Source organism: Dipteris shenzhenensis, chromosome 15, assembly GCF_047967505.1.
Source record: "Dipteris shenzhenensis isolate YYH24624 ecotype China chromosome 15, Dip_SZ_1.0, whole genome shotgun sequence".
Taxonomy (NCBI): Eukaryota; Viridiplantae; Streptophyta; class Polypodiopsida; order Gleicheniales; family Dipteridaceae; genus Dipteris; species Dipteris shenzhenensis.
The window spans coordinates 50,846,519-50,873,690 of record NC_141610.1 but is presented as its reverse complement, the minus strand read 5'-3'; the positions used below and the strand labels follow the sequence as shown (position 1 = coordinate 50,873,690).

Sequence of the window (27,172 nt, the reverse complement as noted above, 5' to 3'; positions counted from 1 at the left end):
TAGTCCCCATATAAATCTGTCACCATGCAATAGTGTGGCGCCTTGGATGTAATGTGGAGAGCTAAAGTTTTGCTCCCAACTTTGCCCTAGCACTCTCACATTGTGTGCCCCTCACTGAGCTTCAATGACCTTTTGAACTTGCCTACAATGCCCCAAAGTAACCCTAAAAATAGGCCCGACCTCTCAATCCATTGGCCAACCAGCCTTGTATCAGGGCCACTTGATCCTAGTCTATAGCCGACCAGGTAGAGCCGACGACTAACTCTAATTAGGACCCACCATGTCCATCCTGCCGACATGTTTTTGTATGCCATACAGTTCCACCATCTAAGCTGGCCCTAAAGCAGTTCTATAGCACTCATTACTCTCTCCTGCAGTTGATCTCGATCTCTTCAAGCATGCTTATATCTAGATCAATCCCAAACTCATCCTCAAAACATACAACAGATAGTGTAGTGTGAATCTCATAATAGTCACTCATAAGATTGAAAACCATAAATTCCACGCATAGTAGGGACTAGCTACTAATGACATCCACATTGACATCATCAGTGCCCAACCATGGGTGTATTTCCACATCTTGTGGAAACTGATCCTTGACTTCCAAATGTTGAGGTCTAGAACACGTGGGCACCATACTTGAATTGGTTGGAATCTGGATTTCTTTGTCTCCAATTTGGATTATTATCAACTGGGTTCCCTAATCATGCAACACCTTGGCAGCTTTCACTCAGCTTCTTCCTAGCAATAAGGAATATGCATTCTCTTCCATGGGAATAACCAACAAACTCACTTTATAATGATGGCCACCAATAGTCAAGACAACATTAGAAAGTATACTCTAGGTTCCACAAGTCATTGATCAGCCATTCAAACTCAAAATAGAGATGCAAGTTACGTTTACTCTAGAACCACCATCCAAAATGACTCTTGAAACCTGTTTCTTCAATAATCATAGGGACTTGTTCATCTACCATTGGGGTATCAATGACAAGAATAGTAATCAATGAATCCATTGTCTTGAGTGTCACTTATTCAGTTCAAAGTTGTTGTAATATGAAATCCTTGCAATAAGGTGCAACCTTGAGCAACTCTACTAGTGAGACCGTTGGAATATTTTACATGTTTTTTTCATTTTAGGACTCGGGTCCCTTCAAAACTATAGATTCCTAATGGAGGCCTATAGTGACTTGTCTACTAGTAGCACCCATTTTAGATTAGAAGGTAGGTCCACTATTGGAGCTTTCCCCTTCAATTCTTGATGTGATTAAGGAGGCAACCTTCTTTTGTGCCTTCCAATTGAGCTCAGCCATGGGAGAGGCAGGTCCTTCTACATCAGTGACCTATAGTTGTGAGCAAGTCAGTACATTGGATCAATTGAGCATGAAAGATTGGCTAGAATGCTTGCCATTCTGGGTCTACCTCTCACCTTTCCCTATTGCTTTTGGAGCAAATCCAAATGCTCCTACTAGAAACGACATTCAGCCTTCGTGCGGTTGCCATTACAGAAGTAACAACAAATATGTGAAGGTATGTGATTTTTGTCCTTCCCAATTCTGCCTTTACCCTTGCCTTGCTCCAGCTTTGGTGGTTGTGCTTCCTTATTCTTGGACTCGAGCTCCACTTGATGCAATTTTGGCATCTTCTCTTTAGCATGCTAGCAAGTAGACTCATCATTCCTGTATTTGGAGCAAATCCCATAATATTTTATCCTACAGTCATCTTCTTATGTCCCTTCTTGCATCACTTGTTACACCATTTCTCTTCTTTTTTCTTGGTAACCCATTTCCTTCAAGGCCTTTTTCACAATGGACTTCAGCTTGTCAGGCTTACTTGAGTCATCCTTGTCATCACTTATTGTCATCTTCTTCTTGGGCTTCTTCTTAGAAGGCACAATCTTCTCCAGTGCAACCACTTGGTTCTATAAGTCTTCATATGTCTTTGTTGGATTGAATATATCTAGGGATCTGAGATCAATTTGAGTGCATCTTGTAATTAACCAAGGTCATAAGGACTTGTTATTTGCAGGTATACTGAGCTGATTAACCAAGGTTGTAATGACTTGTCGTCTAGAGTTATACTAAGCGGATTAATCAAGGCTCTCTATTTGAGCATAAAATTGTGAATGGACTTGTGTTCCTTCTGCTTCAAGTCATTGAGTTTGGTGCAGAAATCCTCCTCATTGTTGTCTTGTTGGATTCTCTTAAGGAAAGCCATGAAAAGTTGCTAACAATCCTTAAAATAACAAATAGGAAATTAGTTACACCAGTGCTGAGCTATCTTAGCCAAGTTGCACAAGAAGTAGCTCATACACTCCTCCTTTGTCACTATGCTATTGATATGACAAACCTATAGTAGGAAACTTTGCAAGTGACTATAAGAATCTTCATCTTTAGTCCCCTTAAAATCTTGGAACTTATCCTTGATTGGAGTAATCGGTTTGACCTTTTAACAATAGGCAAGTCGAGTTTTTTGGTACTTCCTTGGCTCGGGTGTCATTTTCATGGTGATACTCCCTTGTATGGACATGTTATCATAATGTCCCTTTGTCATTGAAAAAGCTACTATCTGTCGACTAGTCACCGGAACTTTTGGTATTACTGGGCTCAATTTTTGATCACGTGTATGGCAACATCCCTATACCGGTGCTAGACTCAATGTTTGATTTTTGGATGGTGGAGAAGGACTGACTATCCTATGTCCAACAATGACTATCATCGTGATGCACCACCTTTATGACTTTGCTATAAGGCCTGACTAGACCATGACTATATTTAGTCTCTCTCTCTTTTGCTTCTGACACATGTGTGGACCTCTGCTATTCTTCCTTGTTCATCTTCAGAAGTAGATTTATAGTGTTAGCTTAGAGAAATATGCTTGTAGCTCGGTCTACATTGTGACCTATTGCACTGTGCATAATGGAGACTCTCTGTGGATGACTGGTTGAAACCTTCTTACCAGTGCTATAAATGTTTCTCTCTATTGAAAGGCTCAGGTCATCTTGGATGTTGGAATTGGCTCGTATCTTGGAACAACTCTTCTCTACTTGTCGCAGCCACATCTTTGTCTTTCCCAAGCTCAGTCCATGTTATTCTATGGATCCTCTTCCCAATGCCATTGGTTTTCTTGTACTAGCTCCGAGTTCATGGCAGCCTGGTCTTCCATAATTTGCCAACCTCTACAGCCTCTTCACATGTATTCCTCTCATCTTGCTACATATCTTTCTCTCCTCACGGAGCGCATGTCAGGATATTCTTGCAATAGCAGAGCTATATGAAGAGCCAACTGAGAGCACTCCTCACACAAGTTACTGGTCATCAAGATGTTGATAGCCTCAAGATGTCTTGAGAGAAACTATTCATAGTAATTTGCAAAAGCGAGTAGCTGGTGTATCTCAACTTGAATCAACATAGACTACTGCTAGTGGAAATTGTGCACTCAATCCTATGGACGTCTATGCACAATCTACTCAGTTCCCCACTCAACACTTTCAAGGTGTCTTTCCCTAGTACGATCACCAAATGGTCTTTTTCTTTGTTCTCGAGTTGACTGACCACCCTTAAATGATCTTGGTGCACCTGATCTCTTAAAAAAAGATGCTTTCTCTTGTAGTCCATGGATGCTATGCAAGGCTATGAGTTGATACGGAACAAATAGGAAGAGACATTGAAATACCAACATAGGGTGACACATAGAGCAGGCAAACTGTACGAAGATAGGCATGGAGTGCTCAAGCAAAAAGAGACACACAATTAGAGAAATCCAATGCTAGTTGTATTATAGAGTAGTTCCCTGATTACAATAGCTCATGGCTGTGTAACTCATAATAGCTCCACTCAGACATCAACTCAAACTTACCTTCACTATGCCTCTACAAGGTTAGAAGCTCTATGAGCCCTTGAACTAGCCTAGACTCTCTCACTTAGTATCTGGATAGTCTCATAGTCTATTAAATCTAGTGCTACTGAATCTCTATCTAAATAGGAGTTTGTCAACTACCTAAGGGCGAGCTTGTCGCCTTCTAAAACTATCCTAGCTAACATATGGGCCCCTTGCCTCTCAGCTTGACATGCTCTTGGTGTGGTCATTATGTTTGGTGAAGATGATGTTAACTCCAGTGAGGTGGATCACCCCTCTCTTTGCATGACCCTTGCCTATGTTCTTCTCCTTGTACATTGGTGCCCTTTGCTTCTTGGCCTTGGCTTTGTCTCTTTATTCAGCCTCATTGATGTCTATTGAAACCTTGCCTCCTTGTTCAAGGGGTTCAATAGGTGGGTGTGTATGCACCATGGGTGGTCAATAGATGGGTGTGTATGTCCCTATGTCTACAAGTGTGCATGGGAGTGGGTGAGCAGAAGGTGGCCATGCATGTGCACTTAAGACCAAGGATAAGTTAATGTACCATTCATCTTATGTTGTCCATTTTATTCTCCTATCCCATTTAAGATTCAAAAGAACATTAGGCCCTTTCAAATGCTCACATGAATTGCTACAAAGATTTATAGTTGCCAATCTTATCATGACCTTCATGCCCATACTTCACAACATTAACTAGATCATTGAGCACTTGTCTACTTGATGTATGAAGTTGTACAAACATTAAGGTAACATATAGTGACTAGATTTACATATAGAAATAGGTGTATATGGAGATTCCAAATCAAACTTTGGATGGATATAGATACATAGATATATGAATAGGTGTATATAGAACTTCTAGATCAAATTCTTAAGAAAAAAAAACATGTGTTCTCTTCCTATGGATCTCACATCTAGGGCTCATTATGTTTGCATGATTGAGTGGAATTATTTGAAAAAAATATGCAATCTAATTGACATAATGGTCTGTCAGGTAAAGAAGAGAAAAAAGGGAGAACAATCTTCTATGGAGGATGGATTTCTTTGACAAGAAGTGCATGAAGAGCACTTAAGATGGACAGAAGCATTTGTTAAAAATGGTATACCATTCAATGTCATGAGAGATGATACGTTTTGTAATGCCTTGAAATCATGTGCTAGACCAAGATTTATTTTGCCAGATTATAATAAAATGTGTACCGATCATCTTGATAGAGTTAAACAAACTGTGGCAAATTGCTTGAAAAAAAAGATATTAGACTTTTCTCCTACCTATGGGTGCACTCTTGTGTTTGATGGATGGACTAGTAAGGAGGCCAAACCCTTGCTCCCATCATAGAATTTCTTTCTTGTTACTAAGCCTCTTTTAAATTGTTACACTTGCAATCCAAAGTTACTAGGTAGAAATATATATTAAGGCTTCGCTAAGATTAATAATGCTTATAAGAAAGACTATTATAATATTAAATTTGCGGTAGATTACACTTTATTTTCTTTAGTTTCATTTTTTATCATGGTGTTGCATTACAAGAAAAAATCATCAAGGATATGTGTGTGATTTATAGGAGTAAAATGTGCATGCATAATTTAAATGGAGGCATATTGAACATGAATATTATGTCCCCTCAAAATATTAAAGCACATTTGGCAAAAGTATTGTGTGCACAATCGCACGGCGTGTGTGTGCGCGTGCGCGCACACACACACATGCACATGCATGAACACGTGCAATTGTATAATATATCGACATATCTTTATATTAGTTTATTAGCTAAATGATGACACCATTGTCTATCCATTTTTCCTAGTTTCCTAAAATAAATCAATGTCCAAAAATCATAGTTAATAAAAATAATTTAATACTTGTTTGAAAAAATAGGATGTTAACATTTTGCTTCCTCTATAATAAACTCTCAACTCCTAGTTCCCCTAGTGCTTGGCTTTTCATTTTTTTGTTCAAGTTGTCAAAATGTCATCTTGCATCAACCACAAAAGACTTTCTTTACATCTAACATGTTCCACATTCAATGCACCACAAATAAATTGTGCAATCTCTTGTGTTTGAAGTTTGGTGATGGGCCCCCCTCACATGGGATGACCTTGCAATGAATATTCTCAAATGGAAATCTTTGACGAGAAGACTTTACAAAATTTGATTCTCTTTTTCTTGTCATTTGTACAAAAATCTAGGAGATACTATTGAAGCTGCAATAAAAGTATGAGTAGTGCAATAAAAGCATGAGACTACTCATGACATGGTGGGTCAGTACAAGGTTGGTGGTTTCAATATTTTTAGGGATTTAAGGATTGTTGTAGTAGGTGGCTTGCAAAAGGTATGGTTCCTTTTTATTATAAATGATATGTATTGGATTTTATGTTAATATAAAAACTTAAGCTACCTTTGTGACAAAACAACCATGTAACTTCTACCAATAGAGGGTACACTTTTACAATGGTGGGATCGTATGTACTCTCAAATTCTTGCCACAAGACTCCCATCGAATATGGATACACAAGACTTGATCTTTGAGTGACAACTCTCCTAAGGGCATTGGTGTATCTAGTCATACCACTAAATTTCCTATGGGCATTGGTTTGTTTAGTCATGCCACTAAATCTTGTTTGGCTTCAAACGTTTTTGGATGGAAAAGTTGAGAAATCTTTGGTTGCTGCTTTCAACCATTTTTTATCAATTCATATAACTAGCTAGGTCTATGAGATTTTGTGGGTTGATAATATATCGATAAGTGAATGATGCAATGTGTAGTTGTTATGTCATGAAGAAGAATGTGAGAGAAGTTTACATCACCTAGTTCATTAAGTTTCAATTTGCTTAATTTGTAGGTTATTTCACTTTTGTGGCACGACTAGTTGCTTCCTTAGCAAAGAGAGGAGGAAATAATTATTTATAAAATTTGACACATTACAATGTACATTAGTGGGATCATGGGTTACTTTAATTTTTGTAAATATAATAACATAATATTACCCATATGGCATGATTGAGACTCTTTTGTCTCATGCAAACTTTCTTCATGAATGTTCTGATATCATTCAAACCCCATTCCACATATCATGATAAAAAAGAGTTGTTTTGCAGACTAGAATGGTCCATAATCATGGATGGTTCAATGGTCATCTATGGAAGGCTAATAATGTACATACTTTTCTTGCCCATATGTCATAGGGTTATTTGTTATTTGGAGCCTTGTCCCACAAGATAAGGACAACATGCAATGGTAGTATTTTTTGATTTATTATTTAGTGATGGACAAGATATAAAATATATGGAGTGGAGCACATAAATACTCTTTGCATCTCTTACGTGGTGGTGAAGTGAAATAGAGAAAAGCAACCTTGTAATAATATTATGCTAGTTATCAAAATAATTGCTACACACCATGTTGAACGATAAGTTTTGTCTTTGGAAAACAAGTTTAGTATATTCCATATGGTATAATATATGGGGAGAATTGTTGGAAGTGGTAGATGCTTGTTTTTCAAGATGGAATAAAATGATGAGTGTGACTACTTAGAGCTACCAAAATGTGGCGTAGTATCAAAAACATCATGGTGGAGGATCTTGCAACAATGGTATGTTATGAAAAATTACCCATACTTTTGACCAAATAACTTAGAAGAAATTGGAAGACAAAATGAAATCATATAGATATGAAACATAAAGAAATCTAGGAAAAATCTTCATAAAATTCAAATATTGTACAAAAATATAGGAAAATTAATGTATTTTTAATTTATATAAACGTTGGTTTGGTTTCTCTAATGCTTGTTGCATGAGTTATAGTGTTTAAGATATCTAAAATAAAAAAGGCTAGGAAAATTGGTTTCCCTTGGCATGCTCAACTAAATACATGTTGGAATCAGCAAGATAAAACCACCCTGAATGAGGTAGCAATGAGCTATTACTTACATAAGAACTTGTAACCTTGAGGAGATGTGAGAGAGAAAAGAAAGTTATAAACAAATTTGATGAGTACAAAGGGAATGATTGAGAAATATTGCCCCACTTTTTTCCAAAACTCTCATCCACACATCCATTCAATCCTTTTTTTTTGGTGGGGGCATGGGGAGGGGGTAAGTTCCTCACCCAAATGATGTGGCTTGAATGCATACAGGGTGTGGAGTGAATGCATATAGGGTACAAGTTATGAAGTTGGTTTTCTAGGAACTTCTAGGATGAGAAGGAAATAGGTAGAGGGGGATGGGAAGCATGGGACATGACACATGAGCAAAGAGGCTAAGAGCACTAAAAGAAATGCAGAAAGAGCTTGCAAGGGGGCATAATTGAAGAAGAGGAAAAATTTCCTTTCTCTCTTGGAAGTAGTGAAGAAGATGAAGATAATATTCAGTTTATTTTGAAAGGCATAGATTTTTAACTTGTTTTCTTGAGACATAAACTCAAGAAACCATCTCTCATCAATATACTTATTACTAGCACTATTGCAAAGTGATCATCATAGCAAATTTCAATCATCTCCCACCTCCTCACCTTCCTTCCCCTTCACTCCTCGCTTTGCCCCACCCTTGCCTTCGTTTTTCTCCTTGTAAAGTGGTGCCCTTTGCTTCTTGGCCTTGGCTTGTTTCTTTAATCAACCTTATCCTTATCTATTGAAACCTTGCCTCCTTGTTCAGGGGGTCAATATGTGGGTTTGCAAGGTGTACATAGCCAAGGTTGGACATCAAAAGGTGGTCATGCATGTGCACTCAATCCCAAGGATGAGTTAATGTACCATTCATCCTTTGTTGTTCATTTAAATCTCTTATCTCATCTAAGATTGAAAAGAACAGTAAAGGCTTCTTCAAATGCCACATGAATTGCTACAAAGATTTATGTTTGCCAATCTTGTTATGACCTTCATGTCTATTGCCTAGAATTCACAACATTAACTAGATCACTAGCACTTCTCATACTTGATACATGAAGTTATATAAACATTAAGGTAACATACAATGTGACTAGCAAGGTAGCAACATAGAGCAAGATAAACCAATTTCCATAGAAGAGTTGTCACTCAAATAGTAAGCCTTGTGTATCCATGTTTGATGGGAGTCTTGTGGTAGGAATTTGATAGTACATATGCTCCCACCATTGTAAAAGAGTAACCTCAAATTGGTAGAAATCATATGGTTGTTTTGTCATAAAAATAGATTAAGTTCTAATATCAACATAAAATCCAACACACGTCATTTATTAATAAAAGGGGAAAGCCATAAATTTTTGAAAGCTACCTGCTACAACAATGGAAATCCATACAAATATTGAACTACCATCTCATGAGTAGTCTCATGCTTTTATTGCAGCTTGAATAGTCACTTCTAGAAACTGGTAAAGTCCCTTTTATAAAGAATTTTATTTTAAAATATTCATTGCAAATCTACCCCATGTGAGGGGGGCCCTTTACCAAACTTCAAACACAACTGATTGCTCCATAGTACTATTTTTTATGGTGCATTGAATGTAGAACATGTTAGGTGTGAAGAAAGTCTTATGTGGTTGGTGCAAGAGGACATTTTGACATATTGAACAAAAAAATGCAAAGGATGAAACTGGGGGACTAGAAGTCGAGAGTTGAATATGGAGGATGTAAAATATTAAAATCCTATTTTTTTCAAACAAGTTTTTTTCTTGGTCAATCGTGATTTGTGGACATTTATGTTGATGAGAAAACTAGGGAAATCGTCATTTAGCTGATAAACTAACATAAAGAGATGTAAATTTATTGTATGGTCTACACAAGCATGGACGTGTGCACACATGTGCACACACAGAGGCATGCATGCACACTCGTGTGCACATATGCATGCATGCATGCATGCATGAGCACACATGCACGTGCACACACACACAGACACAAAACTCTTTGCCAAAAGTGCTTTAATGTATTGAGGAAACATTGACAATCTTATTTTCCTATTCTAATGACATGCACTAAATTTAGCTTATATGAATCAAATTATCAATATATCTTCTAGCTATATGCCTCCATTTAAAGTGTACATTCACATACTATTCTTACAAAGCACACAAATACCCTTTGTGATTTTGAAACACCATGATAAAACACAAAATTTTAAAAAATGCAACACCATGAAATGCAATGTAAAATGTAAAATCTTTGGTGATTTTATTTCTGTAATGCAATACCATAATGAAAAAATGAACTTAAAGAAATGAAACGTAAAATCTACAAAAAACAATGTTTACAAAGTCTCTTCTTACAAGCATTATCGTTCTTAGTGAAGCCCTATATATGCTTTTACCTAGTAACTTTGGATTGTAAGGTTACAATATGAAGGAGGCTTAGTAACAAAAGAATAAGTTCTATGATGGGAGCTCTCTTTGGATCATTATGTCAATCAAATTGCATCTTTCTTCCAAATAATTCCAATTTAGTGAAGCAAACATAATGAGCCCTAGATGAGAGACCCTTAGAAAGAGAACACACTTTTTTTGTAAATTTGATCTAGAATTTCTATATACAGTTGTTCATATATCAATATATCTATATCCCTGTAAAGTTTTGATTTGTAATCTCCACGTACACCTATTTACATATCTATATAGGATCTATATCCACCATTTTTAATGAATTCATATAACTAGCTAGGGCTAGGAGATTTTGTGGGTTGACAATATATTGATAGGTGTATGATGCCATGTGTAGGTGCGTATCTTAAAGAAAAATTGTGAGAAATTATGAGAGAGACCTACATCACCTAGTTCATAAAGTTTCAATTAGCTTAACTTGTGGGTTCTTTATCTTTTGTGATAGAACTCATTACTTCCTCAGCAAAGAGGGGAGAAAGTAGTTATTTATGAAATTGGAGAAATTACAATCAAACTAATGGGATCATGGGTTGCTTTAATTGTGTAAATATAATAACATACTATTCCAAATATGGCATGATTGAGACTCTTTTGTCTCATGCAAACTTTCATCTTGAATGTTGTGATATCATTCAAATCCCATTTCCACATATCATGACAAAAAAACAGTTGTTTTGTGGACTAACATGGTCCACAAGCATGGATGGTTCAAATGGTGACCTATGGAAGGCTGATAATGTACACACTTTTCTTGCCCATATGTCACATCACTTGAATTAAGAGGATTATTTTGGATTTGGAGCCTTGTCCCACAAGACCAGAACAACATGCATTGGTGGGCCCGTGAAGTATTTGTTTGATTTATTATTTAGTGATGGTCAAGATATACAATAAGTGGAGTGGAGGGCATAAGGACTCTTTACAACCCTTATGTGGTGGTGCAGTGAAATAGAGAAATGCATGCTTGTCATGATATCATAATAGTGATAAAAATAATTGCTACACACCATGTTGACTAGAGGTTTTGTCTTTGTCATACATTTGTCTTGAATCTCAGGAGTGGTAGAAATTGCTGGCATAATTGCATGCAGAATTTCATGGAGCATGGTATCAATTCAAAGGGGTACAATGATTAGCATATGCTTGTTTTGGGGATTGACTAAAATGTTGCCTACAACTATTTCAAGCTACCAAAATGTGGCTTAATATATCAAAAACATCGTGGAGGAGCTTGCAAAATGGTTTATTATGAGAAATGAAATGGAATAGTTTACCACATACCTTTGACAAAAGAACTTAGAAGAGGGAAGGGTAGAGAAAATGAAATCACATAAGTCTGAAACATAAGAAAATCTCGGAGCACATCTTCATGAAATTCAAATATTAAACAAAACTGAAGGGCTAAGTAATTATATAGGTTTGAAAACTTCAATTTATTTAAACTTTGGTTTGGTTTTTGCAAGCTTGTTGCACAAGTTACACTGTTTAAGGTTTATAAAATAAGAAAATATTGGAAACTTGGGTTGCGCTTGGATGCTCAACTAAATATATGTTGAAATAGAAGGAGTGCAAGATAAAACCACCTTGGATGGGGTGCCAATGAGTTATTACTTAGAGAAGAAGAAGTAACCTTAGGAAGGAAGGGAAAATTAGTTAGTATTTACAATGGGAATGATTGATTAAACTTGCCCCCCTTTTAAAAAAAACTCTCATCCACACACCCATTCAATTCATGTGGGGGTGGGGTGGGGGGGGGAAGTATTATGTGTCTTGAATGCACACAGGCAAGAGTATCCCACGAATATGAAGTTGGTTTTCTAGGAACTTCCAGGAAGAGAAGGAAACAGGAAGGGGGGAGGGGAAACATGACCCATGAGGAAAGAGCACTAAAAGCAATGCATAAAGAGCTCTTGCAGGGGGGACAGAGTTAAAGCAAAGGACAAGTGTCGTGTTCCTTTCCCATTTGGATGAGGAAGATGAAGATGAAGATGAAGATGATGATGATGATGATGGTGGTGGAAGTATTCAAAATTCTTGAAAGGCAACAGATTTTGTACTTGGGTTCTTCAGCATAACTTACTTTTGGTGAGGAATCAGGAAACCATCTCTCAACTCCTCCTTGAGCACTGTTACAAAGTGAAGGTCCAATCCTGCTCGCCTTCTTCCTTCCCCTTCAGTCCAATCCACACCTCCTTGAGCACTGTTACAAAGTGAGGAATCAGGAAACCATCTCTCAACTCCTTGAGCACTGTTACAAAGTGAAGGTCCAATCCTGGTTACCTTCTTCCTTCTCCTTCACTCCAACCCTCACCTCCTTGAGCACTGTTACAAAGTGAGGAATCAGCAATCCATCTCTCAACTCCTTGAGCACTGTTACAAAGTGATTGTCCAATCCTGCTCACCTTCTTCCTTCCCCTTCACTCCACCAACCCTCACCTCCTTGAGCACTGTTCCAAAGTGAGGGATCAGCAAACCATCTCTCTGGTCTCTGCAAATTCCAATCCCGCTCGCCTTCTCCCTTCCCCTTCACTCCAACCCTCTCCTCCTTGAGCACTGTTACAAATTGAGGAATCAGGAAAGCATCTCTCAACAGTCTACTTATTACTAGCTTCTTTTGAGCACTGTTACAAAGTGATGGTCTCTACAAATTCCAATCCTGCTCGCCTTCTTCCTTCCTCTTCACTCCAACCCTCACCTCCTTGAGCACTGTTACAATTTGAGGAATCAGCAAACCATCTCTCAACAGTCTACTCAGTGCTAGCTTCCTTGAGTACTTTACAAAGTGATATTCCCTTCCCTTCACTCGAATTCTCACCTCCTTCGGAGTCCTTGCTGCTGATTCAGGCCTCTTGGGCTCCCTCACACTGCTGCTACATTTGCATCCTCCTCCTCTGTGGCTTTCCTCCAACGCAAAGCTGCACCCCAGATTGTGCTCATTGCTCACTTTTTATCCGTAGCTGAAACTTCTCCTGCGCATGGAATTTGCCGTGATGCTGGTGAGCATTTTGCACCGCATCTCCCCTATTGCAAGACCGTGCATTTAGTTCGATTAACATTGAGTCGCGTAGTAAAACTGAACAGCGTGCGGGTAGCGTTAGTGTGCTCCAAAGCTGGCAGTTTACCGTCTTATACGTATGCGCTCGTATGCGCTCCCCTGCTAGGCTACTTGTTAACCGCATTTTATGTGTGTGAGACGCTATTGCCTGGGCATTCGGGTAATTGGCATGTCGAGCTCTTTCCTGACGTAAAAAGCGTATTTCATATACCGTCTGTGAAGAAAGAATAAAGCAAACTTCACGATCATAAGCCTATTTTACAAAAATTCGTCTGTCGTGGGTTGCGTCTGCTTCTAGTGGTGGGTTGCGTCTTGGTTGTACTGAATGTTTCCTTCACTTACCGGTCAGACCATGAATCATACGTACAGTGGCCTGCAATGTTAAGTTCTGACGGCTGTTGTGTGTAGTTATAATGTACAGGGACACTAAAAGGGTAGATGTTATAGACCTAAGCAGCGATGAAGATGAAGTGCGACGTGCGGATGGTCCCGCTGGTTTGTCAGGCAAAGAAACTGCTGAGTATACTAGCGCCAGGCCATCTTCTGCTACTCAATTTAAGAATGATCAGGTGTTCGGGCTGAAAGATTACAATGGTAACGACAGGCATATACAACCCCTGAGATTTTTTGCAGACCCCGAATCTCGTACATCTCCACACGTCGTTGCTAACATTTCCCCTCAAAGTCATGATGGTACGTGTGGTATCATGCCAAGCCAACCAGGTCCGGTCCAGGGCAAGGCAGGCGATCGGGATGCAAGAATTGAGCGTATCCTAGATATTTTGCACAGTAATTATAATTCTCCGAGATTTTTTTGGAACTCTACTCCTGTCGCCATTCAACCAAAACACATTTCGAGGAAGTTTTGGAAGGCTGGTGATTATGAAGCTCAAGTCATACCAAGTAGAACCCCTCCAAGTAAGAAATTTTCATCAATTTTGCAATGTCTCCACGTTGTTTTTAAATCATTATGCAGTGGACCATCGTTTTTGCGACTGTAATGGAAAATGTGGCTCTTCTGTTTTCGCAGGATTACATGCTAGAAATTGTGGAATTCCGAGTTATTTTACTTGATTTGTTATGTTGTAATGTATGCTGTACGTTCATAAAGAGTATTTTAACTCTCAATTTGCACCGGATTCTGAGGCAGGTGCTTTGGCTCGACCTTCATCATGCAACTTCTGGTTCACCAAAAGGCTTCACTGGAGACAAGACTTGCTTAATACCCTAAGACAAATCTTGTGGCCTCACTTTGAAGTACATTGAGACTAAGGTTGCTCTTCAGCTACTCGAATTCCAGCGAAAGATTTGCCTAACTGAACGAAGGTGGAGAGGGACCGACAAAGTTGCAAACCATAAAAGTCATCATGCATTGTAGGGACCATAGTATAAGCAAATGCTCACACACATACATCCGCACGCATGAGCATCCATTGACACACATGGAGGTGAAGCGCAGACTCAATCATAACAATGGCTAGCACTACTATGAGGAGAAAGCTAATAAAATCTACTCTACATTGTCTTCATCCAAACCTCAATTGAACAAATATACAGAATACACGGTTTTAGTAAATTTGAGAGTCCTTCAAAGTGGTCCGTTGAATCTGAGATAAAAGAACAAAATAGCTTGAGACCTTTTAGTGTAGTTACATAGCCTGATGCATCATTCTTTACAAGACAATGGTAAGAAGAAATGATAAATTTACATCCTAGTGACTGCATATATGATGTTCTTTAGGCAAGGCGGAAAGATGAATGGCTACATGATTGGCCCATAAGGTAGCTCAGGACTCAGTGGCTCTTGCTGAAACATATTGCACTGTTCTAAAGCAAAGAAATAGGCTATAAGACTGGGTGCATTGGAAACTGAGAAACATACTTTGCTTCTGAAGAGTATGGTAGTAAGAAAAGCATGAAAGGTTGCAGCTTCAGCCTCTGTGAATTGCAATTTGAGAACAATGAGCTGATAGAATTGGAGTAAGAGGAGCCACAACTTGGTTCCAAGTGAATCACAATTTCAGAAACATGAAGTGAGAGGGAATTGCTAGAAGGAACTTATGAGAAATTATATTTCTGAAGAGAATTATCAAATTTGAGAGAGAAGCCCCTCTAGATGAGCAGTCGATCTTTAATATAGGTTGTGGTGGTGCCCAAGAGCCACACGGGTGGACCAAAGTGAGGATGCATTGAAAATACATGAAAAGGGGCAGTTCTGATTGAACTGTTGTGGTTGAGAAACATCGTGGGTGTAAAAAGTTAAGGTCGGAGAAAGTGATGACGCATTGAAAGCCCATGAAAAGCAGTCCTAATTAAAAGTAGAACAGCAGTGGCTGAGAAACATGTGTTATGAACCAATTAGGAGGTTGGCAAAATTGGATCAGGAGACCCTTTATACAGTAGTGAGCTTCTTTTCAATAGCAAACCAATAAGGATCGACTCTTCTTTAGCGGAGAACCATTGTATTGATAATGGGGCAGCATACACGTCACTAGACCCACAGTAGAATCCCATGGATCACAATAGCTCAGTTCTCACTCCTTTTAACATGTGCACACAAGTAGATAAACTAGATACATACAAATTTGGACACAAGTAGATCAGGTAGACACATACAAATTTGGAGAGGTACTTAGCGAAGTGGAGGGCGAAAGACCTTCAACACCATGCTCCACAAAACATGGACATGGGCTAATACAACTGTCACAAATGGGACTCACAAATTCTCCAAGTGTAGGCAGCTGGGGAGCTGATCTGCCTACAGCGAAGAGGCTGCAATCACAGAAGCTTTGCTCCATCTCTTGTTTTACTCCTTCCTTGCCATGTGCCTTTAGAGTCTTTAGAAGCTGGGATGGAAAGAGAGTCTTTAGAGTGAGCTGGGATGTGCCTTTAGAGTCTTTAGAGAGAGGGCTGGCATACCTCTCCTGTTGTGATCTGGGCAGACTGGGCTCTCAAGTGGGGCAGACCAGCCCTCTAGAAAGGCCAACCATACAGATTGGGGTGACCCATGCCCCACATCAGAGTTGAATGGATGCATTAGCCGATCATCATAATGACTGACTTGCACTGGTATACATTTTCAAGGCTTACCCACGTGGTAGGGCTGTTTTGCTGCCCAAGTCTGAAGAGAGTTGAAACCCTTTGATGGATTGTGTATCTCACAGGGTGTCCTTTCTTATGATGGTCCACATTTTGATTTATATTTTGACTTAATGGCCCTGTGGCCAAATACTGTAAAACCAATGCAAATCATACAGAGAGGACAACTTCTGAATTTGCTGAGTCATCTTCTTTGTTATTTTGCAATTTGATGGAAATTGATTGTTCTATGCATGATGATGATTTTGTTTTTCTCCAATGTATGATGAAGATGGATTTTTCATCTTTTTCATGTCATGGTCATACGCGACATGTGCCAACAAAGATGTTTAATTTTGTGCATTTAAGATGCATTCAATTTATAATAATCAGAATGAACTTCTGAAATGTTGGGATAGCAAGGGTATGGTATTGAAATCAGCCCATTCCATGGATTTGGAATATGGTCAGTGGACTGTGGACCTGTTAGTAGGGATGTGGACTCAATCCGGGGTGTTGCTATGGCTCCAATCCCACACATGCACACTGCTGGAATCTCAGTTACAAGGGGGGGTCAACTCGTGGATCAGCTTTTCCTTCTGAGGGTTCAAAAGAGGCCAATGAGAGGAAGCATGAACTAGAACTGTTGAAGATAACCTATGTAGGGGGCTTGTAGTATGCTTATGTATCACCAGTATCAAAGGATGTTCCTGCTTTTGGGATAAAGAAATGGTGTGGGATGGCTTATTTCCGTACTACTTATTTGCAGCCATCCCCATTATATTGATTGTAATGCTGGGATCACATTGGTCATATCATAGGGTTTGGTACTAGGGCAAATGACAATGGTTGGGGTCTCACCTGAGTGTTAAGCGCTGTTACCAGTCCATTAAACCTTGGTGGACATATCCGGAGACACCGTCGAGCTAGCTCTTCGCTAGTCTTTTGTATCCCAGCACCAGCCATTTGGTCACGCAGATTTTTGATTCGGGTTATGAATGCCTCCATTGTCTCTCCTTCATCAAACTTCTTAGCTGCGAGCTGATTCTTCAGGTTTTGGATCCTTGTTTGATTCCGCGTCTTATACTGACTCTTCCATATGTTCTAGGCCATAGTTACTTTAGATGTATGCTGAATCAAGGTCAAAACACTATCAGTAGTACTTGTAACCAGGGCACACAGAGCGTCTACGTTCCTGCGTTTCCAAGCTCGTAGAAGGTTGGCATTAGGAGGTATCGTACTCCCTGGATTTGCTGGGTCAGGGGTTCCTTGTGGTTCTGGGTCAGTCCCAAGTACTATCTCTAGAAGCTCATATGAATCCATAATAGCAGTAATTTTAAACTTCCACAGAGTGTAGTTCGTACCATCTAGCTTGCCTTCAGTGAAGGCTCGTGGGCGAATCCTCAACGCCTGGATTGTTGGTGTAGCAGCAGCTGCTGAACTCGAGCCGCTTCCTATTACCATCACTCCGTATGCTGTTGAAGCCCTCGCCTCTCTTCTATTCTTCGATCCTTAGAGCCGCCTTGGCTCTGATACCATGTTAAATTACACGGCGCAGCGGAACAGAAACCGAACAAAGAATAAAGAGTACACAACAAACTGGAGATGAATAAATTTTTCCTTCAATACTGATGTAGTACAGATGATGGCTCCGTCCACCCGTGCACTTCCACAGTGGAGCTTAGATGGCGATCTAGACAGATACTAGGTGAAGAGCTACTAGCTGGAAGATCTGATCTGATCTGAATTAATATGATGCAATGGATTGGGGAGGTCGCCTCTTTATAGCTATGAGGGCGGTAGTCGAATCAACGTAGTCGGTGGAACCGACCAGTCAACCTAGTCGGTGGAACCGACTAGTCATCCATGGAATATTCAAGAAATATTCCCTATACCGTTGCCTGGGGGGCTCTTATTTCCGAACCCCCACCAGGGGGGCCGCTGGCCCCCCTAGGACCCCCCAATTGGAGGCCAACTAGCCCCCAGGCCCCAGTAAGAATAAGGGGCTCCCACACAATCACCTTTCTACCATCAACGGTCTTAATGATAGACCTCATCTGACATGCAAGTCATGATCCATCAAGTGTCCCAGGCTCACACATGGCTTCTCCTCATATGGGGGGCTTACAACTTGAGCACCTTGGACCACTGGTGGTTATCAGGAGGGTGGGGCATTGAGCATATCTAACAAAAGAAGACTTCTTTACCTATGTCACTGGGTCTTTTTTAATTAAAGTTTTTAAAAAATATAATATTAAAGTCATTTTCAAACCTCTGTACACCTTGGAAAACTTCTCTTTCGAGGATTTGAATCTAAATTAGCCCCATTATATCCAACTTAAAGCTTCGTTGGATCACTTCTTAAAACTAAAGGCTTCCTTTCAAAGCAAAGAACTCTATCTAAATAAGGAACTCTTAATTTCTATTTTTACTTCTCCTTCTCTTGACAAGGTAGGCTTGAACTCAATGTTGAAGTCTCCCGAAGTAATGGATTCATTATGTGAGAAGAATTTGGAAGCATCCAATAGTAGCTTGGAAGTATGTAAAAAAATTAGGACAAAAAGCTTTCAACTATGGAGAGATAGATAAAAGGCTTTCTGAGCATTCAAAATCCTGTATATAGAAGCTATGGTGTAATTGTATACAAATATGAAATAAATATATTGCTTATTTTGGCCACAATTTGTGTACTCACTCTTTAATATCTTGCTTATTTTGACCACAATTTTTGTACTCACATGACATTGAGGAAAGTGGGGACATGGTGAAGGAGGGGGGAGAGAAGGGAGGGGAATGGGGCGGGGCAAGGAGAGGGGTGGAGTGGTAGCAAGGGTGGGGGGAGGGGGGATTGGGGGTATGGGGGAGGGCAACGGGTGTGGGCGGGGCAAGTAGGGGGAGGGCAAGGGGGGGGAGGGCGGCAAGGGTGGGGGGGTTTGAGGGATTAGGGTGGGGGTATGGGGCACAATGAAACCTAAATGTAATTAAAAGGGATGTCAAAACATGATGGGCCCTTATAAAAAGTTAAAAAAACCCTAACTCTTATTATTCAATGGCAAGAGTGAAGAACACTGCTAGACCCACTAGACGCTGCCTCCACCCTTAGAGAAACTTGTTGTAAAAGTAAAAGATTCCAGAGCTTTATTGATGCTGATTTAGGACATGTAGTCACAGTTGATGCTTGCTTTTAAATATCAGAAAGTTTAGGAGTTCAAAATATCTTATCGGAATGGAAAGGACAGATTTTGAAGAAATTTGCTTTGAAACTAGAAGAAGTCTCTTCGATTAATTGCTCAAAGCAAAGTAATTATATTTCTAAAAAGATGAAACCGTTCTTCAAAAATTCCAAAGGAAATTTGTCATATCTTTTATGGACAAATGTTTCAATAACTTTGTTTTTATTTGCAAAAATTATTACTTAGAATGTCTTTTGAGAGAAGTGAACCCATTTGCCAAAACTTACACGCCTGCCTTTGTATCTCAAAAGGATTTGATCTCTATACACTAGAGTTGTTGTAAGTCTTAAGGGATAGCCTACAGAGAGAACCTTGATGGTTCGTGACTTGGTGCCATCAGTATTCACGGCGCAACAAGACAAGAACCCTTTGACCGCATGTGATCCTTCAAGCTCCATGTGGGCCGTTAAAAGCTGTTGTGATCCCGATGTCAGTCTTGTGTGTGATGAACCGATAAGCATTATCGGTTACTTTAAGTTTGTACCGTTATATACTCCCTTTTCATTGTGCTGCTTGGAAGTTTCACAAAATTCCACAGAAGCCAAGATTTATTGCAGCTGCTTGTAAGACTACTTTGATAGATGTCTCTAAATGGCTAAGCTACTTCTTCAAAATGATGTTGCCTAGTGTCCATGAACTTTGGAGGGACTTATTAAAGGAGGTAGATGTCTAGGTGTGTTTTCTGCAGTTATGTGGCGTATTTTTGGATTAGTACTTCATTTCACCGTAATTATTGCATCATATAGGAATGCATTGGTGTTGGAATTCAATGGTACACAAGTCAATGCTTTTGCAATAGTATGAAAGCTGTTGTTGAACGAGTCCTTACTGTCAATGCTAAGGAATATGAATTGTATGTATGAACAGGTGGCCTAGATCATGTTCGAGTGCACCCCAAGTTTTTGCATTCAAATGCGACTTCACATAAATGGGCTCTTGGTGGTATGCATGGACCTACCTTTATATTTGTGGAACATGCTAATTTAATCGCACGCCACATGCCAGTTGATAAGCAACCTGTCATGTGCTCAATTGTCATGTTTGTTGCTGCTGTCATCTGGCTGTGTTCAGATTGCACAATTTCAAGAAGATACGTGAGAATTAAAATTCTATGCAGTTTCTTGTAATGGTGTTTTTCTACATGCTTGCATACGATTGTGAAGTCATTTTCCCCCCTTTTTTTTGGGGGGGCGGGGGGGGGATTTTGTAGATTTCAGACATTTTCTTGGATTCAAAATTGCTAATAGAAAAGCATCTAGACCATGAAACTCATTCCTTAGGTGTTTTTTGAGGCAACCAAATTGTCTTAAGCCTTTACTTATTTTATATGTAGCATTTATTACATTTATGGGACACTTTTGGCAGGACTTTTTTCTAATGTTACACACAGACACGAGAAATAGAGAAGTGTAGTAGTAGTCTAGGCTGCCATGACACGTTTGGCAGGAATTATTTCCAATGTACACACAAACACCACTCCAAATATTGCACACAGTTCTCAGATTGATTGGCTATCTAAAGGGGTGAATGTATGGATGAAAGACTTAGTAGTAATCCATGCTGTCTTGACACTCAAGATTCAGCCCTGTTAGGTCTTAGACTCAACATTTCATGTCTTCCCAATCAAAAACAAGTCGTAAAAAACATTGGAATCAGGACATTCTTGGAAGTTATTCAACTCTAGGCACAATCGGATAGTCTACATGCCGAGACAGATGAACAGTTTGACACACAGGATCGCCGAAAGACACCATAGCAATGGCTTTCAATTTGTGGGATAATTCGATTGGTACTGTAGAATTTTGCTACAATAGTCCCCAAAAGTTATAATTGGAAAAAAGCAGAACAGAGAGATGACGTCCTTCAGCGATGGCGGTGGCGATAGGGTTTTAGCTAAATCGACTGAAGAAAGACAACCAGAAAGGCCGAATCTCGCCTCCCCCCTTCCTGGATTTACTCTACACTTGGAGGATTGTGACATCTGTGAACTTCAGAAAAGTACTGGTGAAGCTGAAGCACTCAGGAAATTATTGACAGAATTCAGAAACTCTCCAGAAAGCTTTCCTAGGTTTGGGCAGAAAGGAAGCAAGATACAAAGTGCAGCAAAAATGAAGTCTTTTTCATCTGTGAGCTAGAGTCGTTAGTCCAATGGAGCCCCCAAGCCCTCCGACGTGCTCCAGAATGTGCAGAGGGGGAAACCCATGCCTGAGGTGCCATCAAAAGGGACCTATGCTAGACATCTCCAAGGAGGAGACCGAAGCCTTTTTAAGGCCCCCTTGGTACCTAAACAGACGGCCTAGGAGATGCTCAGCCCTAGAGCTAAGAAGATCTTCCGAAGACCAGAACAAGAAGACGCAGAGATCACCAACGGAGCAAGAACACACGAAAAAGATGAGAAGTGCTTGATCAAATGGAAAGCCTGGAAAAGGTAAGATCCCAACAGTTAAAATCGACGTATCCTTAACGAAACGACAAAGTAGCACTGTGCTTGTGCTGTCATTGGGTATATTCATGGACCACGAACGCCGGTTGTTTTTTGAAGGGTTGGGTGCGCAATTTCTGGATGAGAAGGGACTTAATGTTACAAGCATACGCTTTCTCCGCAATGGGTATTTGGTTTTCCTCTTTGAAAAGCCAGAAATGGATGTAGATGTCGTGCGAGTTTCTTGGCCTTGAAACGGAAAGATTCATTAGCCCAAGGGGAAACCCCTAGGCTTGCATCCTAATGGACCTTGCCATCGATCTGCCAAATGTTATCTGGGTCCTTGATGGGGATGGAAGTGACTTCTATCAGAGACTTTTCTATAAAAACATTCCAAACTCTTGCTCTCTGTGTGATCTAGGAGGACACTTTGTCAAAGATTGTTCTGCCAGATCCTGTCGGAGAAAAGAAAAAGAGAGCAATGAGAGTCCTCCCTAGGAAACTGAATCAAAAGAGGAGAAAGCTGAGCCTCAAAAGAGAAGCAACTCAGTCTGCCTCCGGCAGAACATGGGAAAGCTCCTCTACCCTCCAGAGGAAAGATGAAGTGGTCATTGTCAATGGTGACAAAACGGATGACACTTTGGAGGAGGAGGAAGAATTCGTAGCTAACACACAAGACTTTGAGCTTCAGCTAGCTCAAGCTGCACATGCAATAGTAGAAAAGGAGGAGACACCCTTCACCTTAGTTAAGGGAAGAAAACAATCCAAGATGAAAGAAAGAGCCAGAGAGCGAGTTTTGCTGTTAGTAATCCAAGAGAAGCCAACATTCTAGAAAGGGAGAAAAGAAGGATGTCAAGAGGGTTCGCCATTTCCCCTCAACACAGTTCGGTCAGCTTTAAGAAGAAGAGGAACAAGAATACCACTCAGTGATGCAGTCATCCATGCAAAAAAAGTTTTCTTTTCTAAGTGTTAATGTACAAGGGCTGACTTAAACCCCTAGTTTTTAGGAGATGGATTAGAAAGAGCTGTGTTTGCCCAGATTTTATTGCATTGCAGGAGGTTAAAGTAGGAGGAGATAAGTTGAGGTGGCATCTAAAGCAATTAGATGAAACCGTGTTTGGCTCACTTCAAATCATGAGGAAGGCAGAGCATGCGTAGCTTTAGGAGTTGCGGCCTGACTTAAGCAAATTCATAGGCAGATCTCAACCTGCTTTCGGGTCCATTGGAATTGGGATCGAATTGAATCATAGCAACTCATCTTGCCAGATTTTCTTTGTCTACGCATCTAATTCAGCTTGGGATAGAATGCTGTTGTGGGACAACTATCTGTTGCAGACAAATTTGATCCTTCTGGGAAATTTTAACATGGTGGAATCTAGGAGAGAGAGGTGGCAAGGTCTTGGACATGTCATCAGAGGCAGAGATGGTCTCATGGAATGCACTAAAAGAAGCTGCTGAACTGGTAGATGCGTCAGAAGACACTTCCTTTACTTGGACTAACAACCAAATAGGATCCTGTCACAAGAAAGCCAGAATAGGTAGAGCCTACATCTCAAGGTCAATGCTTGACGAAGCTTTAGCTTACAAGAGCAGCTCACTGTCTTCTCTACCCTTCTCGGACCACAAGCCGATTTTGATCAGTCTAGACAAACGTGAATGCGAAAGAGCTAAATCTTGTTTCAAGGCCAACCCTTTCTTCTTCTAGCTTCCCTATGTTCATAACAAAAAGTAATTAGCATCTGGCACAATGCTTCTGGAGGCTCAACGAGTGCCACGGATAAGTGGGTCGGAGCAACGGAAAGGACTAAGATCTTCCTCTGAGTTATTAAAAAGAGAGTGGACTGAGCTAGAACCAAGAGGAGACGAGATCTAGAAGACCATGTCAGACTCTTAGAGGGAGATTCCATTGAGGATGGGCAAGACAGGCTAAAACAGTGTAGAGAAGCAATTTGTGTCGAAGCTACTTTAGAAGCGTCGCAGGCAAAAATCTACACAAGGGAGTGGTGGGCTGGCAAGGGAGATAGAGAAAACGAAGACGTGTTCCGAATTCTTAGGAAAGAACACGCTCAAAAAACGCTGGATTGCATTGTTCAGGGTGACCAAGCAAGGGAGAGATCCTTAAAACTATTGCCTCCCACTTTCAAAGCCTCCTAGGGGAACCTGAAGTGGCCACAATAGAAAAGGCGAGGAACATAGAAATTTGCTGTAGGGCTAGAAAGAAAACAATAGCAAGCTTTGATGCCCACTATTTAGACATAGATTTGACATAGAAGAGCTAAAGGGAGTAGTGGATCAAATGGCAAAAGGAAAACTCCCTAGGGAAAATGGGCTGCCGATTGAAGTTTTTATGGAACACGGTAGGCTCCTATCTACTAAATCTCTGGGAAGAATCTATGGACAAAGGCTTTTTGGACCCAAGGATAAACACTGGAATGGTCAAGCTAATCGTGAAAGGAGGCCATTTTCTCCTCCTCAAAAGCAGTTGGAGTAACAGCAGCAAGTTGCAATCGAGCTCCTGCGAGCCCTCCTCCCCTCGCCATAGCCTCTACCTCCCTACTTTCCGGCCGCCTCGCCCTGCGCCCTCGCCCTCCGCAGCAACTTCGCCTCGCCTTGCGCCCCTCACCTCACGCCCCTCGCCCCTCGCCACCGCCTTGCCTCCTCCGCTCAGCCTCGCCGTCGCCCCCCTTTCACCTCGCTATGCCCTCGCCTCCGCCCTTTGTCCTCGCCTCCGCCCTCCGCCCTTCGCCCTCGCTACCGCCCTCCGCCCTCTGCCCTTCGCCCTCGCTTCCGCCCTCCGCCCTTCGCCCTCGCCTTCGCCCCTCGCCCTAGCCTTCGCCTCTCCCTTGCCTCCGCCTTCGCCCTCGCCTTCGCCCCCGCCTTGTCCTCGCCTTCGCCCTCGCCCTCGCCCTCGCCACGCCCTCGCCTCGCCTATGCCCTTTACCCGCCGCCTCGCCTCGCCATCACCTCCTCTTCTCCCGCCCCGCCTCGCCTCGCCTCGCCTTCTCCTCCTCCGCCTCACCTCGCCCGCCACAGCCCGCCCGCCTCGTCCCGCCTCGTCTCGCCTCACCTACTTCTCCGCCCGCCTCGACTCGACACTACCCCCCGTAGCCTCGCCTCGCCACCGCTTCGCCGTCACCTCGCCGTGCCGTCTCCTCATCCACACCCAGGCTCCATCCCTCGTCTAGCTCCTCCCCTTTTTGGTGGCAGTCTCTTCCTCATCGGAGTTCTCGCAGTTTGTCTTGGCGGTATGGCGGCTCCCTGTTCGGAACCGGAGGCCCAGCCGGCGGACCCCCCCTCTCCAGAAGCCTACCGCGTGATCTTGACAGAGCAACAGTCGTCCCGGGTACAACAGGTTGCCAATGACTTTGCCCACACTTCAGTCTATGGCAGAGTCATTGGACACTCTCCCTCCAGACCAGCCATCAGGGATTGGCTTCAATCCACTCTTATGCTAGAGGATAGCCACATTGAGGAGGTGGCCCTTATGGGAAGGGGCATCTTCTGGCTTAAACTCTCCACTGCGAAAGCTGCGAGCAACCTGATTGCTGGTTCCCCCACATCCGTGGATGGAAGATTATCATGATAGTCCCTTGGTACCGAGGATTCAGCGCAGCAGACTTTGATGCTCGTTTCCGTATACCTCGCCACCCAGTGACGCTAGTATTCCCAGGCCTTGCTGCTGAGTTGCGGCCGATAGTCAGGGACCTGGGTTCCCACTTTGGCTGGGTGATGCATGACACTTTTGTCGACGCGGTTGCTGCGGCAGGAGCTCCTAGAGTCCGTGTGGCTGTGGCAGATCCTGCGTCCCTCCCTGCAGTGATTGAGATTGTGACAGATGCTGGCAGCATTACTCAGAGCATGGTAGTCACAGGACAGCCAGCCCAGTGCCTGAGGTGTCATGGCTTTGGGCACCTGGCTGCTGCTTGTCCACGCTTCTCCAGCTCCTCTCGGCCCCCCCGCCCCCCCCCGCGCAGCCCCCTCCCCCTCCCTCCAGGCAGACACGTCAAGAAGAGCAGAGACAGCCGGAGTCCGGTCCAGAGGTGGCTGGCGGCTGGACCGAGGTCAGAAGAAAAAGAGGAAAGAATAAGAAGACTTCTGACAAAGGCAAGGAGGCAAAGGTTACCCAGCGTGCAGCAGCGCCTCAGAGACCTGACAGGCAGCCGCCCCAGGGTCGAGGGAGAGCTTCTTCTTCGTCTGTAGCCCGTCCTCTGTAGCCTCAGGTCCCCCTCTCTCCCGATCCCCAGCTCCCCCCCTCCCAGCCCCAGCCCCTACCCCAGCCGCAGTCCCCTTCTTCCGACCCGCAGCATCAACCCCCGCCTCTTCCTCTTCAGCCCCCGCCTCTTCCTCTTCAGCCCCAGTCCCAGCCCCAGTCCCCTCCCTCCTCCCCCGCCCCTCTCAGCTCTTCCTCAGTGTCAGCTTCACCGATGGTTTCTCAGCCGCGTGCAGCCCCCACTCCCCCACCTCCGCCCCCCCCGCTAGTCGCTTCCATGGAGTCTGTGTCGCCTATCCCTCAGCCTCCTTCCCTGTCCTCACCCCAGGCAGGGCACCCCGAGACTGCACCACCCCTGGAGCAGCCTTCCTTGTATGCTAGCCCGGCCCCCTCAGTTGCAGATTCTGGCGGGCCTCAGCTCCAGGAGAGAGAGCTTCCTCGCGACTTTTACAGGTCCGGTCCTTGGGATTACTTGGATGTGGCCAACCTCGGGACCTTCCCAGCTTGCCTCGACATCAGTATCTTCCTGCTTCGTAAAGGGGCGGATGGGAAGATCGTAGCCTTGGCCCCAAGGGATGGCTCCAGCTTTGCTTTCACTTTTCTCAGCGACGGCACCGAGATTTGGACAGACGACTCGGTCTGGGAGGCTCTCAAAGAGCAGACGCACGCTCAGATTTGCTCCTGGATAGGCCCGACAGGTGGACAGCTTCTCGAGACTCAGTGGTCCGAGAGTGACGTGCGCCTGCGGTGGCGATGCGCCGCCAAGCGTTTCAGATTGATTGTGATCCTCAGCCCCCTCTGTCGTGGTCCCTCCCCCAGGATGTCAAAGCCTGGACACCACAGAAACTTCGCGCCTTCTACGGGATGACTACCTCAGAGATCTCGAGTTGGCTCGAGAAAGCGTTTGTCCATGGCACCAAAGGCCTCATGCCTTTGCTAAAAGTTTTGAAGAACGGGCAGGATGACC

General features: G+C 42.4%; 1 protein-coding gene across 2 annotated transcripts in view; it reads left to right on the top strand.

The window, feature by feature from the left end:
- The first annotated feature begins 12,695 nt into the window (after window positions 1-12,695).
- The window catches only part of LOC147893940 (protein MICRORCHIDIA 6-like), a 130,867-nt gene continuing 116,390 nt past the window's right edge, over window positions 12,696-27,172 (top strand). For both annotated transcript variants that reach the window (XM_087385775.1, XM_087385773.1), the window contains exons 1-3: window positions 12,696-13,203; window positions 13,671-14,180; window positions 20,441-20,515. In XM_087385775.1, the coding sequence (XP_087241901.1) occupies window positions 13,676-14,180; window positions 20,441-20,515 (580 nt within the window). In that variant the 5' untranslated portion in view covers window positions 12,696-13,203; window positions 13,671-13,675. The remainder of the gene's footprint in view (window positions 13,204-13,670; window positions 14,181-20,440; window positions 20,516-27,172) is intronic.